We start from the raw sequence: 16574 nt of genomic DNA, 5'->3' as shown, positions 1-16574 counted from the left end.
TACGTAATCACTTTTATACAATCTGATTTACGTTTACTTTATTTTACCGTCATTTTTAAATGGAAATTTTCGTTTTCCCCAAGGAACCTACTTCGTGAAAAAAGAGAAAGTTGGTATCACGAAAGATAACGTTCGTTCAAAGTTGATAGTTGGAGATATTTCTCAAATTCCGCTCGACCATATGTCACCACTTGTAGACGAGGTAGAATAACCTTTTTTGCTGGCTTATTATAGTGTTACTGTTGTCCAGAAGTTAAACGCTTAAAATAGTTGTCAGACGCACGTACCGCAACGGCAGATAAAATTAGAAACGCTATATTGTCCACATTTCAACAAAGTCAGCCTTTATGTTTAGTGTACAGATAGTCCTTGTTTACTTCGTATATAAATCCAATTATCTGTTTAAAACAGTACCATTTTCGATTTGTCGTAACTTATATTTGCCCCAATGACGTCAAACTCAAACAAATTGCCCATGCAGTTTCTATCACACTTACTTTCGAACGATGGCAACCACCAACGGTGGCCTGCAGTTGTGTCTGATGACGTACTACGTCACGTGCACAAACTGAAGAGCAAGGTTTATGTTGTGGCTGGTCACGTGAAGGGGAAAACCCTTCTACCGCTACCTGTTGGTTCGGAAAAAGTCGACGATGCGAAGGCAGAAGAAAGGAGGTAGGTGGAATTATGTGGGGAAACACCCCTCGAAAATCCCCCTATTATTTCTTAGAAAAGAATATGAAATGTGTCTTATTTATTCACGTGTAGACAAGTAGACAACAACTGTCGTTATAAAATATTTACATATGCAAGGCCATATTTAGAATTTTTTAAGAGAGGGGTTCCCTGAATACACCCTTGCATAGTTGCACGTGTGACATGTGTGTTATGTTTTATACACCTCGTCCTCATGCCTACATACAAACTACCACATTGGCCTCATAAATATATAACTTGTAAGTGAATAATTTTGGGTTGAGTTGTTGGTTGAATTTATTAGTAACTATCTGCTATGTTACCAGGGCACTTCTACACGCTATTGAGACTGTTGTTATTGACTGGAGTCACCAAGTACGTGATGTGCTTAAGCAAGAATCAGCACAACCACTTTTGGAAGGAAAAAATCCTGGCCCCAGTGTGGAGATAGATTTCTGGAACGCAAAGTGTGCAAACTTAGAATGCATCTACAACCAGGTAAAATGAAACTATGGGGTTACTAACTTTAATAAACTCCGCCAATTTGACTCGATATGGTATTCATAGAGTTGGGTGTAACGTGTTTCTTTCGCTTGTCCCCACACACGAGGATATATAAGTTTATTACATTGAAATTCTTTCATTTATGTTTTTAGCTTAAGACTCCAAAAGTAAAGAAGATGGCAGCCATCTTGGAACTTTCTCACAGCAGTTACTATCCTGCGTTACGTGACATCTTTACTGAAGTGGTTGCTGGTAAGAAATTGTCATACTAGTTCATTTGACTTTGGCGCATCAACATTCTACTAACTTGTTTTTTTTTAATTTATACTAAAATGAAATACACCCACTTACTGACTGTGTGTGACTGTTTGTCTGTTTTGGCGCTAGTGGTACTCAAAGTTTTTTTTAGGTGTGCACGCATACCCATGCTAGGTGTCTATGCTCTATCTCATTGTCCGCTTTTTTTAATGTCATGTTTTCCAATGACTAATGACATTATGATGGGATACCTCACAGTATTTTAAAGTTTTAAAGTAAAATCATACACTGATCACTTACATATATATCATAGCACTACGTGAAGCAAGGGACATCCAAATGTATTTGAAACCACTTCGTTCTTTTTTGGATGATTTTGAACAAGTTGACTTTTCAGAGGTATGCCACTATTCCCACTCTATCAAATTGTTAAAAAACCTGTTTTTATTCTACCATGCACTGTTTGGTAACTAATACTCTAAACTGCATTGAGTTTGGGCCTTGGGGGTCTAGCAGCCATACTTTTATATGAACTTGTTTTGAAATAAATTTACGCATACTTGTTTTAATGATTGTTATTTTGTTGGGAACTATATTTTTTTCATTAATTCGTTCTTTGCTACTGTATTCAAACGGTTAAAACAATTTATGTTTTAATAATGGATAGAATGTCAAATTACGCATGTTTGCACTAATTATTTTCTAGGCCATACCAAAGCTAGCTCCATTGATGCATGTCGTCTGCCTTATATGGTCACAATCTAAATATTACAACACACCAGTAAGGATTATTGTTCTTCTGAGGGAAATGTGCAACTTTCTCATTGAAATGGTAAAGTATATTTCTGTTTGTAACTGGCGCTACTAATAATAATTAATACCTCTTTATTTGAAGAATTTTAACATTTGCATTTATGTATTAAAGTTAAAACAAATGTTTATTTTGACGACTGTTTCTTGTTGCTAAGTCTCTTCTCTTCGTTGTCTTTTAATCTAATGTTTCGAAGAGGCAAATAAAATATATGTTTTTTTATTTACAATTAGATTATTTGACAGTAAAATCATGAGTTTTAAATCATTCTAGACTTGCAACTATTTATCACCTGAAGATATATTGAAAGGAGAGTTAGATGAATCTGTTGAACGAGTTAAAGTAGCTTTGGAAGTATTGCATGCATTCCGTGCAAGCTTTGATAAACATAAGGCCACCCTTGACACTTTCTTTGAGGTTTGTGGTTTAATTTTCTTCAAATTTCATTTGAGCAGTTAACATTTTTGTTCTGTAAACACTGCCAAGTTGTTTTATTGTGTTTGTATAGTGCTAAACAATACACAGATTAATAGATTATAAATAAATGAATATAACTTACTTCAACATGGGGTCAGAAAACGACAGTCGTTACAACAGGGGTGGTGTGTTTTTATACACACTTGCATGTTGCATCTTACCAAAGTATACTGATACAGTGATACCATTGGCGACGTTTGTATTCTTGGTCAAGATAATTAAAGGACATTGTTCCAACCCAGTGGTCGAAGCAGCTCCCCTGGTCGCACAAAGGACTTAAATTAGCAAATCTGGCCTTAATCACAGCTCCTTACCTCACCCATAAAGAATAACAAAAATAATAATAGTCCCCTGGGTGAAACAGATCCACTCTGATATATACAAGTATCTTCAGTTAATTATCATTTATGTATTTTCTTCAGGACAAATCAAAAGTGAAGCATTGGAGTTTTGCCCCTGAGTTGGTGTTTTCTAGGATGGATAACTTCATTAATAGACTTGATATAGTAATGGTGAGATAATAAGATGCTAGTGTTTGTGTTTTAACATACAGTTTCATGCATATTTTTATGAAAATCTGGATAATTTGGGTTTTAAGGTAGTTTTTTTAACTTATTTTAATAAACATATTATTTATTCTATGATCAAAACAGTTATATTGTTCTTAAGACAGTTTAAATTTTGATAATTTGACTTCACTAAACGTATAAATTTCTCTTGTATTAACTTTTTAAATTTTAGGAGTTTTTCGTCCGAAGCCAAGAGTTTATGAAACTTGAAAAGATTGAGTTTGGTGGAGTAAAGGGCAGAGTGCTCAGCCAACTTGTGCTTAATATATTTGAAGCTTTCCAGGAGTTGTACAAAGTATTTGAGCTAAGGACGTACAACCCCCTTGACCCTGAGGATCCAGTAAGTATAGCTCGTTACACTTTACTTCAGCGGAATATGAAAGTAATTAGCTTGCCTGCCTATAGCCCAGAGGTTACGAGTACGAGTCTTGACGCTGCTACCATTGTGGTTTGTCTTTTGGCTAGAGTTTAACTTAACGACAATTGTCTAACCCAGTGTTCACTTATAGGTTGTCTAAATTGTTAGCCATACGTTAAAAGTATGAAAAATCAAAAAGGATTATATTTGTTATACTGACTATCATTGCCCCATTGGGTAAGAATGAATATGTATCCTTCAATTATTTATTCATTCAACTATATTTTATAATGTTCATTTTGATCCCTCCAGGCATTTGAAGATGATTTTGATTCATTCACAAAGAACCTATCTGACTTAGAGAGGCAACTTGCCAACATTATCTGCCAAGGTTTTGATGATTGTTCAGGAATGGCTTCTATTTGTAAGGTGTGTGGAGAAAAAGATTGAAAAATATTTGTTAAAAATTTTAGTAAAAATTTATTGTTTTGCGCGACTGTTTTTGTTCCGTATGAAAAAGGTAGCTGTATTCTTCAGTTTTTGGGCATTTTATACCACCTGTCGGTATCTTTATACATAAGTGACACTTTATCAATTGAAATTAGCATGACCGAATTGCTGTAATAGTACCACGCTCATTTAAGAAATTTACAATCCAATTCTAATCTGTAGTCCATGGATACTAAGTGCTTAAACTTAAAATATGTTTTTTCCTAAATAATTATGCTTTTTTACACAACATTTTTCAATTCCAATCTTTTTCAAATTTCAACCATATTTATGTCTTAAAATTCTAGATGTTGAACATCTTTGGAAGTTTACTTGAGAGGCCGATCATCAAAGCAGATTTCGACCACAAGTATCCTATACTGCTTCGTCTTTTCAACACAAGTCTTGATAAGATCAAGCAAGTATTCGATGAACATGTCATTGCTACAGCTAACCAAGTAAGTTAAAAGCTCCAGTCACTGGGGGCTTATTTGGGAGATTAGAAAGTCTGGCCCCTCTTTTTGTGAAAATAGGACATGAAATACCCATGCTTCATTGCATTGCACTTATGGTTTTTTCATTAGTCTGACATAGATATGTTTCAAATGGGGCCTCTTTCGTAACTCTCTTGATTTGCTCTTGCTTGAATCCCAGCTCCAATGACTTGTTGCTCTTTAGGACCGGACACTTATAAAATAGAAGTTGTATTTGTAATGTAATGCATTATTCTTATACCTAATTAGTCTTTGATATTTTATGTTTATTAAAACTCACCAACCCACCAGCTTATTGTAATAGGCCTTGAAAACTATGCAAGCTTTAGGCTAAAGCTGCAGAAAAGATCTTTAAATGGTAAATAGGGATTTTTCTAGCTGTCTGGCCAGAGGCCGAAAAGGGACTATATATTTTTTTTACATTATGCCTGGTACTCTGGTAGCAGAAGTAACAGAATATAAATGTGTTTTCAGCCATGTGAAGATATCCCAAACCTATTGAAACCATGTGTGCATAAGAACCAACCCCCAGTAGCTGGTCAGTTAAAGTGGGCACAGGAACTCCATGAGAGGATTACATGGCCCATGGAACTACTGCAACATATCAACCATCCGTAAGTTGAGAATTTAATTGGTGAAAAATAACAAAAAACCTTTCTTCTCCTTTTCGAGACAAACATAACTGCTTATATATATTACGATTTTCTTTATTTCAAACGTTTCAGTTTAAACAAATAGACTTATGATTTTCAGGTGTTTCCAATCCGCTGAATGTGATTTGGTTTTTCACAAACAGGAACAGATGGTTCGACTCATTAAACAGTAAGTTACTTTATTGATTTTAAATAGTTTTATATAGTTTTACAGGAGGATACAGCATAGGCATATTGTTGTGGGTATGTCAATGTCTGGGATAAAATCTCTGGGGTAAAATGTCACTGTAAATGTTAAACAGGAATGAAAATATGCATTTTACCAATCTCATCTAAAATTTTATTAAAAGTTTTATAAAAAAAAACCTGATTTAAAATAAAAAATCAAAAACAAGATAGACCCTAGCTTAAAAATCCACATTATCCACATACAGTTCACAACCATATTTTCTTCAGATATGAGATGAAAATATTTGAGCAGTGGACAAATGGTGTTGAAGAAGCTTGTAAATTTAACTTGGGCCAACCACTGTTAAAAAGAAATCCAGATTCTCATCTGATATCTGTCAACTTTGACCCACAGGTCATTTTTAATTTAAAAACTGTAATGACTAATGGTTTTGGGGGAATTATTTTGGTTCTATTTGAATAACAGACTAATGATGCCATTTTAGGCAAAATATATATTTGACATATTATTCTAATGACTTGTAATATTATTCTAATGGTAATGAATCCGACCCTGATCTGATGTTCATATAGTTGACCGATTCTTGTATAGTAAAGTATAGTAATGATACTAATGATCTAGTGCTACGAAAACGTAACCAACACAAATCATATTATTCCATTCTTGAACTTTATTTTTGGTTGTTACATATTTCTTAGCCCTTGATTTTATTTTTAAAACTATGTGCTTATTTATATGGTTTTAAAACTGTTCAAGCTGCCAAGTACTTTATAAACAAATGCACAGTAGCATCACTTAACAAGCTGTTACAAGATTTTTTACACAAGTTTAAAACCAATAGCCATTTTCAGCTTTTAAATTTTTTGGCTAAATTTTATTTGATTTCAGGCAGTGTATATATTTTAAACCTAATATTTATTTGTTTAGCTTGTAGCAGTGCTGCGTGAGGTTCGCTACATGAAATATTTAAACCGTCTTGATATTCCTGATGTTGCAAACGAACTTTATGAAACTCATGAAATGTTTCGTAAATATTGTGCCAACCTTGATCTTACTGTGGCATGGTATAATGAGGTATGGTCACTACAATCTACTGCTGTCATTTATTCTTGTTTTCTAAACATAGTAGTAGGAAAATCATAAGAACAATCGGAATATTGTGCTTTGGGCTATATCCTATGGCTTAGTGGTTAGATTGCTCGTATCATAACTGAAGTATGGCGGGTTCAATGCTCGTCACTGCCACCATTACAGCATCTCACCCTTAGCAATACAATAACTGTCAAAGTATAGCGCTAATGGTTTCCCGGAATTGTCAGCTTAACCAGAAAAAACGATCTTCCAAACAGTTACATATGGCGTAGTAAGTATTTATCGGTGTATGAAACACTTGTGTTATAACCCCTGTCATTGCCCCGCCTTGCTAGGATAAATAAGTACCTTTTATATGTATAGTATGTATATATATATATATATATATATATATAATTTTTTTTTAGAAATTTTTCACTTATGTGTAGTGGACCAACTGAGTTAATCTCTACAAGTAGAAACTAGGTCATTTAATCATATTTGTTAAATTTTATTGAAATTTCCCAATTAACTTCCAGGTAAGAAACTCAGTGGTTGATGTTGAATACCCTCTGGTTGAAGGACAACTGGCAGAAATAGATAGCGTGTTGCAACAAGCTGAAACGGAGCTATGCTGGAAATCAGAAGGTAATGTAATAATGGTTTAGTTTAAGAAATTGTTACATGACTAGAGAGTACAGGGTTCAATGCTTGATACTGCTACTGTTGTGGGTTTATGTGTCTTTGAACAAGACATTTAACAATAATTGCTACGAGTGGTTAATAACGGTTTGTATTATTTATTATCTGCAAACACAAAGTGGCATATGTGGTAAACTGTAAGTGGGCATGTGGTCTATAAAGCAGAATAACCATGTTATAACTGGAGTTGTCAAACCTTGCCATTAAAAATAGGTAACACTTATTCATTCACCAGGTATATGGGAATACATTCAATCCACAAGAGACATGGTGAATGATCTACAGGTTCGTGTGCAGAAGACAAAGATGAACATTGAGAAGATAGATAAGATAATGAAGGTAAGTGGTTTTTAGGATACCATAACACTGTGGGTGTATTAATGTAAGTCATTATGAATATAACCCTGGGCTTTTTAATCCCTGTGTCATCACCGCAAAATGGATTCCATTTAAGTTAGTGGGGTTAACTACTACACAAAACACTGCAATTTGGAAAAAACAGTAAATTTTCTCACCAAACAGTTCTATTGGGTTTAGCCACCACGCTTTTGTCTGATACTTTTATGGTTTTGTAAATGTAACTAGTGCCTTAATTGCTATATTAAATAAAGCACAACTTATACTTTGAACTTAAAACAATTTTTTATTATGTTAAAATTTAAAAAAATTTTTTTTCCCAGACATGGAGTGAAACTCCGTTATTTGAGAGGAAACTTGGTAACGTAGCCGCCATCTTGAACTTGGAGGATCGGAAAGATCGGATCGCGAAGAGATACGCGACTATCGCTGCTGATGGTGAAGTTATTCATCAATGTGTGAAGGTGAATCATAATATATAGTGCGTGCATCGATGTAAAGTGTTTTTTACATTTTCCATGGTGACATTGCTAAAAGACGCACATAGTTGTCAACCATAACCTTAAAATGTGGCGAAAACAATACACTTTGGCTCTGCTTGTTTGTATAGACACCTAACAGCGTTATAAAAGCTATTTTAATCCTATAACTGGGAGTGATAACACCCCTGTTTCCAAAGTTGGGGTGACTCAAAAGTTTTATTAAAACTTACTAAAAAACAGAGTTTTATGCACCTTCTGTATATATATGTTCTAACTATTTTAACGATGGTATTTGTATTCTCAGGAAAATCTCGCTTTATTTAATGCTGATGAGAATAGTGAAGTATGGGAGGCATATATAAGTTACTTGGATGATATGGTCATTGATGGATTCTTTAACTGCATTTACTGCTCTCTTAATTATTTCATGGAAAACACAGACGTAAGGGGAAATTATGTTTTATATAAATTTCACTAAAAAAGTTTTGTAGAAAGTAGTCTTTGGACACTAAACCTTCCAAAACCATCTTGTTGACACACTTGATTTGATTTGTGACAAGTTTTTACTGTTAAAGGAATAGTTATGATATTAACCAGTTCAGCCCCATGGTGGTGGTTAGTTGCTTGCATTGTAACCAAAGAATACTGTGTTCAAAGTTCAAAGCTGCTACCGATGGATGTATGTGTCCTTGGGCAGGTCACTTAACGGACCCTTCCCTTCTTTGTTTTTCTAGCTGCGCCAATAATATATATTGCCAAATGCGATTTATTTTAATGTTATTCCACTATCTTTACAGCCTGATGTTCAACCTTTATTCATTGCTGAGCTTGAACTCCAATCACCAGACATGGTGTTCCGTCCTTCACTTATGGAAGGAGCACCGGATGGATTCCTCGCTCTTATTGAAGGACTTCTCGTTGATGTTTATAAGATGAGCACTCTGGTGCCTCGTGTGGCACCCCAGGTTGGCCAAGCAGATTACAAGGTTGGGGAGTTTTTCTTTGTTATTTTTTAAGTGATATGCTCTTTTCCACTAATCAAATGTAACTAGTTTTTAACTGTAACTAATTTGTCTGTTGTTTTGTTGTGATGTACTCTCTTTTTTTTTTAAGCTTTACTACTATAAATAAAGAAACAAAGAACAGTTATTATCAATTTATTATTATTATTGGATAAAGACGATCGGAATTGTACGTAGAAATTTTTTTTTAAACATTCAAGATACGTATAAATATATACTACCTGGCAGAAATAGTATATATACATTGGTACATGTTTTATTTCACGAAAATATTTTACCCTCTTTCCCAATCTAACAACAGGCTGATATGGATGACATGGCAGAGCTTGCTGCTATGAGAGGTGACCTCACCACCCGTGTACACGATGTTATGGACAAAGCAATTTCTTATTCACAAGGTTTCCTCGAGTATGGAAGTCTATGGACAGATGACCGCAGTGTAAGTTGTTGTGAATAAAAATTGAAAACTCTAGATTCTAATTGCGTACTTGTGTTATGACTGTGGTTTTTTAGCGGACTATATTTATAACACATAAATAATATAGGTGTGTTATTTTTAGCATATTATGTTGTAAGTGTGAGTTTTTAATGGCATTTTAAATAAGTTTTTACACAAGGATAACATAATGGGCAGAATTACTATGTTTAATATCTTGTTAAAATTACAGAATATTTTGTCACTTTGTTTTCATTTTTTCATACGATTTTGAAACTGCATTTAAATTAATTTTATAAAAAACTATTGGAATGTTTTTAAAAATGCTACATTAGCCCCTTAACAAATACAGATTTCTGGTACTGCATACCTCTCACTGTCTATGTGTAATATATATATTTATATTCTAATGTTTTATTTATTATGGTATTTTTATCTACAGGAATTCATGAAGCAATTTTTAACATATGGTCACATACTAACTGCTGAGGAAGTTGAAATGCATGCAGATGAAGGGGTGCCTGAAACACCACCTACACTTACACAGTTTAAAGAACAAGTAAGTTCAAAAACAAAGTTACAAATGACATACAACATTTTGTACATGATAACTCGAAAAGCGAAAACAAGTGTATGAAACAGAACAAAAATTATAACGAATTTTGTTGCTCCGTTGGCAGGGATAAATAAGCTTCATTCATTTATTTTATGATACTCATCACAGATTGATTCATATGAGAACTTATACCAAGTGATAAGCAACGTGACATCATCGCAAGTATTTGATAGTTGGTTCTTGGTTCAAATCAAACCATTCAAACAAGCATTGCTTAACACAGTGAAGAGATGGAGTTACATGTTTAAAGAGGCAAGAAATTGGTTTAAAATGAAAACTTATATTCTTTGTATAGAGTTATAAGCAATATTCAAAATGTTTTAACAATTATTTTAATTTTTTTAACATTGTAAAACTGCCTAACACAAGATTTAACCCAAAAAGTTTTTTGTAAATAACTTTTAAAACAAAAGTCACATCATGTGTTTTAGCAGCCTAGTTTTACACTGCTGTTATATGCCTATACAAACTATATATTGCATTAATCAATAAGGATCCCTATGTTCACAAGTGTAATTTGATCTTAATTTTATCCATCTTAATCCAGAATTTACTAAGAATTTTAAAAATGCAATGCCTTACGGCCTGGTTATATTTTATATGTAATCCTTCCATTTCGTCATCAGCATTTGATCAACCATGTTGAAAACAGTCTCTCGGACTTGAAAGATTTCATCAAGCTGGCTGACCTTGGGTTGGGTAAGACGATAGAGGAAGGTGATTATGATGGCTTGGTGGAATGTATGGGCCATTTAATGGCTGTACGTGATCGCGCTGATGCAACCGATGTTATGTTCGAACCTCTCAAACAAACTATTGAACTATTAAAGGTTAGATGGATGAGTGGTGTAGTTTGTGGTTTATTCTTGTGTGTAATTTTTGCACTGTGGCACGATGGTAAGTGTATGTCAGAGGTTACCGGCTCAAGGCTTGACCGTGCTACCATTGGGTATATGTCCTTTGGCAAGACACAACATTTTACTTTTATCTATAAGAAACACTTTACATACTCCACGTACTATAGTTTCCGAACCAATGTGTTGTTTAACTTTTGTTTTTTTATGCACCTCTAACAGCTACATAGATAGTATAGATAAAAATGGAGGTTTCCCCTAATTGACCTAAGCAAAATTGTTAAAATAACCACTTTTTTACCTATTTTTCCTTAACTCTGACATGTAGAATAACATTTTTTTATTTATATGATTTAAAAAACTATTTTTATTTTTAGTTATATGATCAAGAAATGTCCGAGGACGTACATCTACAACTGCAAGAGTTACCAGAGCAATGGAATAATACTAAGAAGTTGTCAGTTACTGTTAAACAGGCTGTTGCTCCACTGCAGGTTAATATGGAACAATTAATTTGAATTTGTTTAAATTTTATTTTAATCCTCATGTTACTTTGCCTGTGTCATTATGCATACTGGGTATTTATGGGCCTGCTGTTTTTATGTGGCACTTAAGGGGCATATCTAGGAATTTAGAAGGGGGCCTCCACCAGTCTTTGTTTAGAAAATATACACATAAAACATTATTCCCGCGCCCCCTCCTTTTATAAGCCCCCAGATGTATTTATGTATATTACACAGTGTTCATAACTTCACCCATTGCCAGGCAAACGAAGTCTCCATAATCCGTCGAAAATGCACCAGTTTTGATGTGAAGCAACATGAGTTTCGTGAAGTATTTCGTAAAGAACCCGTGTTTCGGTTCAACTGCCCTGACCCCTACCCCTGCCTTGATACGATGCAAGAAAATATTCTCACCCTCGAAACTGAGATGTTTTCTCTGCATGAATCTGCTGGCTTGTTTGAAGTTAATGTGCCAGATTATAAACAACTTAAGGTAAAAGTCTTACTGTTTAAATGTGTATGGCTGTTTAAGTGTTTTTGAAACTGTACTAACAGTGGTTCAGAAAGCATTTGGACTGTATTGTAGTTAAACTATTTTTTTGTATGCTTAAAAAATTAATTCAAATGTAATTTTTAAAAGACAGTGTCTTCTAAACTGTGCTTAATCTACACCTAATGTTTTCAATATGAAAAAGATTAAAGCAGTGACCTAAACCAATCAAGGTTATAGCAAGCCATATACAGGGTGTACCATCTTATGTATAATGTATGGATAGCCATGACATAAGTGAAGTCTATATACTTACATACACCACATGCCAAACCTATATTCTATGTGTGTAAGGTCCTACAGCAAGCTATGGGACCTTAGATTTAAGCCAGAGAAGGCTATTAGCATAACCCAAATACACCACACTTAAACTGCTTCTATCTATACAATGTATGAAACTGCACCAAAATAAACGATGTATGAAACTGCACTAATTTATACAATGTATGAAACTGCACCTATATTTTCCCTACTTACTTCAGGCATGTAGAAGAGAGGTTGGTTTATGCAAGGGGGTATGGGACCTTGTACAGTTAGTTCGAACAAGCACAGATGATTGGAAAACAACATTATGGGCGGATATCAATGTTGAACAGATGGACATCGACTGTAAACGATTTGCAAAGGTGTGGTTTGTAAAATAACTGTACAGTTTTCCACTTAAAACTGTAAAAATCTAGTGTTATAAGCTGTCTTATGAATAAAAGTAACTTATTGATCCTAATGTTGCAGGGTAGCTTCAGATATAAACCTGGTGTTTTTTTAAACATATGTAACCTTGCTGAGAGTAATTGATTTTTTGGGTGATTTTGATTCCCAAGTAAGACAATTTGACAACCCAGTAGTGAATGACCACTGGGGCAGAACATTAACCATTTAATGTCTTGCCCTGACACATACGTGCACCCAATTGTTGCAGTAACATTATAAACCTTTTAAACTATATTCCTCTGGTACAAATACAACACTCTAACCCTATGTCACGGTACTGGATTATAAGAGTTTTTGAATAAAAATTTTGAGGTGCTGCCTTATTTTCTTTTATAGAACAGAAATAACCATCGTCTTCTTTAGGACATTCGATCTCTGGATAAAGAAGCAAAAGCTTGGGATGTATTTGGAGGATTAGACTCACTTGTAAAGAATATGATCACTTCACTAAGGGCTGTGGGTGATCTGCAAAACTCAGCTATTCGTGACCGACATTGGCATGAACTGATGCAAGCTGCTAAGGTGGGGTGTTGTTTATTATATTGTTACAATGGCTGTACATATGTTTACTGTACTGAACTTTCTTTTTGCCCCCCTTTATGTATATTTTACATTCAAGATCCAACTCAAATTTGATAAAAGCAGTAGTACAGTTGTGTTATAGGCATATGGGTTCTATATGTTATATAGGTTATAAGTAAAGGGTTCTATATGTTATATGGGTTAAGTTTAAAAGATTTTACACAGCTTCATATATAACATGACATGTTATTTACACAGGTTCGATTCACGATGGATGAAACAACCACACTCGCCGATCTACTTAAACTAAACCTTCATAACTTTGAAGATGAAGTTCGTGAGATTGTGGATAAAGCTGTCAAGGAAATGGGAATGGAGAAGGTTAGATTGTACATTCATACTATTCTTAACATAAATTAGTAAAAGATATCAAAAATTGTTAAAGAAGTGTTCGTTTTATAATTATTTAAATGATTTTTGTTTTATAATGGCCGTATAATTCTTTGTTTACTACCAAATGGGACGGAAAAAATAGATTGTAAAAATGTCGTATATTTTTTTTTGTATTTTTTACTTAAAATTAAAATTGGATTTTTAACTTATTAATCAATTTCCATTGTACCTAATAACAGACCTTGCGTGAACTTGATGTAACATGGGCAGCCATGGACTTTGAATATGAATATCATCAACGTACACAATCACCACTTATTAAAAGTAATGAAGAATTGGTGGAAACTTTAGAGGATAATCAGGTATATACATGCACATGATTATATTTTCAACTTTTTAGCAGCCATTTTTGTAACTGTTTGTTATAATAAACATGTATTTGATTTGATTTTTAACTGTTTAAAAGCAAGTTTTTACATTTTTTTTTATAAAGTTTTAGCAGTTATTAATTTTAATATTACAGTTAAAAGAGTTACCACCCAATGTGTTTTTAACTACTGTTGTTTTGCTGCTAATACCCTTCTCTTTCCTGTTTTAATTAACTTAATCTTTTTTACTGTACTGGAAAAGTTAATAAAACAAATATTTTAGAGAAATATTAAAATGAACAAAACATTATGTTACCCAATTATTTGATTGGAACTATTATTTTCCAAAGATTTTCAAGATATGTTTACATTTTGAATAACTTTACCACTTATAGGTCCAACTACAAAACTTGATGACATCAAAATACATCGCGCACTTCCTAGAAGAAGTATCTGGATGGGTACAGAAGTTGTCTACTGCAGATTCAGTGCTTACTATATGGTTGGAGGTCCAGAGGACCTGGTCTCATCTCGAAAGCATCTTCATAGGTTCGGAGGACATCAGAGCTCAGCTTCCCGAAGATTCAAAGAGATTCGATGGAATTGACACTGACTTTAAAGGTTTTTGTAATTTATTTTAGATATTTGCACCAGAGGAATATAGATTAAAAGGTTTATAATGTTACTGGAACAATTGTGTGCATGTGTGTGTCAGGGCAATACATTAAATGGTTAACGTTCTACCCCAGTGGTCATCACTAATAGGTTGTCTAAATTATATAACAGTTTAATGGTATAGTCTAGCTGTTTTATAGTTTGCCATCTTAGTGATTATTAAAGACAAATTTAACAAAGAAAACTATCATCAAAAAAATTCAAATTTTCCAGGTTTTTGTTGTAATACCATTGAAAATGATTTTCTTTAAATATCTATCTTGTTTTACAAACCCTGCCTTTTTGAATAATGTATTTCAAGAACTTGACATAGTTTGTGTATGAGAAACAATAGATTATATAACCTACCTCTTCTGGTATAAAATATTTATTTTAAATAATCCATAGAAATAATGGCTGATGCGATCACTACACCCAATGTAATTGAAGCAACAAACAAGAAAGGACTTTATGAAAGATTAGAAGATTTGCAGGTTTGGCTTCTTTTAATATTAATTCAAATATCATAGTTGAATACAGACTTTTGTAAATATTTAGGCATTAGACTTACTACTAGTTTTATGAAAAACTGTTATAAATTTTTATTTCTGGGTTTTTGTTGCAACACTGGCTAAATCACACATGTCCTGTTGAACCTTACCCATATAGAATATTAAGTAGATTCTTATGTAAAAAGGTTTATAGGAGTCAACTTAGAATTGATTATTTAGCAAGTTGGGGTAAGATGGACCTTGTTTGTTTTTTTCTAGTTTCCCGTTCCATTTGGTTGTAAACAAAGAATATTTACAGAATTATATAACAGTATCCTCATGACTCCAAAACAGCAGTATGATTTGCTAAAAACAGGATTATAAAATATGGGATATTATGTCTATCTTACCCCATATACATTACAGAGTAAACTGACATTATGTGAGAAAGCATTAGCTGAATATTTGGAAACAAAACGTCTTGCCTTCCCACGTTTCTACTTTGTATCTTCAAGTGATCTGCTTGATATTCTTTCTAATGGAAACAACCCAGTTGAGGTAATTAGCATAACATAAAGGCTGTCGTTTTTTTCCGCCACACGAGGATAAAGCAAGTTACATTCATTCATCATAAATTTTATTTATCTCTTTAAAATGATAGCGAAGATCATGTTATGGATCAAAAGTGTGAAAAAAAAGTTATGATTGCTTACTGCTATCTAAAAAACTGTGTTATTGCACAATCATTGGGTATATTTAATGTTAAAAAAGGAATTTTGTAGTCTCCTGCAAAATCTAATTTAGGCAGCAACTACTTTAGTCAGTAGACAATAATAATACCCCTGCTTAATGAGTGTATACATGATACGAATTCTACCACAGATACATTCCCTTGTTATATACCATCTATCTACCTACCCAGGTATCCCGTCACTTGGCCAAGTTATTTGACAACATGTCTAAGTTAAAGTTTGAGGAAGATGAGAGTGGCAACCCATCTAAAGCAGCACTTGGAATGTACAGCACTGAAGATGAATATGTCGCATTTGGTGATTTATGTCAATGTACTGGCCAGGTAGATGATTAAATCCATGTCTATGCCTTTTTTGCTCATTTTTGCCGTTTTTTTATTCTGGTTTTCTTAATTTCCTCAAATTAAGATTATTTTCATACCAGAAACTGCATACAATATAATATATTATGTTTCAATGCCTATTGCTTCTATTATTTTTTTTTTAAAAAGGAATACAACTATTTATGTATTTTTCATCAAAAATATTTTTCGTTTCCTGCAACATTTTTGAAATATCTTAAAGGGCCTAAACACACCCCAAATGTACTTG

The 16574-nt window shown here is 33.5% G+C and overlaps 1 protein-coding gene across 1 annotated transcript in view; it reads left to right on the top strand.

Moving 5' to 3' along the window:
* Nucleotides 1-16574, top strand: part of LOC100180857 (dynein beta chain, ciliary-like) — a gene marked incomplete at its 3' end in the record, with an annotated part of 37528 nt that overhangs the window by 666 nt on the left and 20288 nt on the right. The window contains exons 3-36 of the mRNA XM_018815208.2: nucleotides 84-202; nucleotides 482-675; nucleotides 1023-1194; nucleotides 1353-1452; nucleotides 1772-1857; nucleotides 2165-2290; nucleotides 2543-2686; nucleotides 3169-3258; nucleotides 3488-3655; nucleotides 3986-4102; nucleotides 4471-4620; nucleotides 5131-5270; nucleotides 5410-5478; nucleotides 5766-5892; nucleotides 6427-6573; nucleotides 7110-7218; nucleotides 7508-7611; nucleotides 7953-8093; nucleotides 8416-8553; nucleotides 8909-9097; nucleotides 9435-9572; nucleotides 10012-10128; nucleotides 10294-10437; nucleotides 10812-11015; nucleotides 11417-11533; nucleotides 11805-12035; nucleotides 12575-12718; nucleotides 13167-13325; nucleotides 13584-13706; nucleotides 13958-14080; nucleotides 14482-14707; nucleotides 15149-15234; nucleotides 15658-15789; nucleotides 16154-16306. Coding sequence (XP_018670753.1) covers nucleotides 84-202; nucleotides 482-675; nucleotides 1023-1194; nucleotides 1353-1452; nucleotides 1772-1857; nucleotides 2165-2290; nucleotides 2543-2686; nucleotides 3169-3258; nucleotides 3488-3655; nucleotides 3986-4102; nucleotides 4471-4620; nucleotides 5131-5270; nucleotides 5410-5478; nucleotides 5766-5892; nucleotides 6427-6573; nucleotides 7110-7218; nucleotides 7508-7611; nucleotides 7953-8093; nucleotides 8416-8553; nucleotides 8909-9097; nucleotides 9435-9572; nucleotides 10012-10128; nucleotides 10294-10437; nucleotides 10812-11015; nucleotides 11417-11533; nucleotides 11805-12035; nucleotides 12575-12718; nucleotides 13167-13325; nucleotides 13584-13706; nucleotides 13958-14080; nucleotides 14482-14707; nucleotides 15149-15234; nucleotides 15658-15789; nucleotides 16154-16306 — 4727 coding nt within the window. The remainder of the gene's footprint in view (nucleotides 1-83; nucleotides 203-481; nucleotides 676-1022; nucleotides 1195-1352; nucleotides 1453-1771; nucleotides 1858-2164; nucleotides 2291-2542; nucleotides 2687-3168; nucleotides 3259-3487; nucleotides 3656-3985; nucleotides 4103-4470; nucleotides 4621-5130; nucleotides 5271-5409; nucleotides 5479-5765; nucleotides 5893-6426; nucleotides 6574-7109; nucleotides 7219-7507; nucleotides 7612-7952; nucleotides 8094-8415; nucleotides 8554-8908; nucleotides 9098-9434; nucleotides 9573-10011; nucleotides 10129-10293; nucleotides 10438-10811; nucleotides 11016-11416; nucleotides 11534-11804; nucleotides 12036-12574; nucleotides 12719-13166; nucleotides 13326-13583; nucleotides 13707-13957; nucleotides 14081-14481; nucleotides 14708-15148; nucleotides 15235-15657; nucleotides 15790-16153; nucleotides 16307-16574) is intronic.

The sequence above is a fragment of the Ciona intestinalis genome, unplaced genomic scaffold, assembly GCF_000224145.3.
Source record: "Ciona intestinalis unplaced genomic scaffold, KH HT000049.2, whole genome shotgun sequence".
Lineage (NCBI taxonomy): Eukaryota > Metazoa > Chordata > Ascidiacea > Phlebobranchia > Cionidae > Ciona > Ciona intestinalis.
Note: the sequence above shows the minus strand (reverse complement) of the source record. Positions and strands in the feature narration are given on the sequence as shown.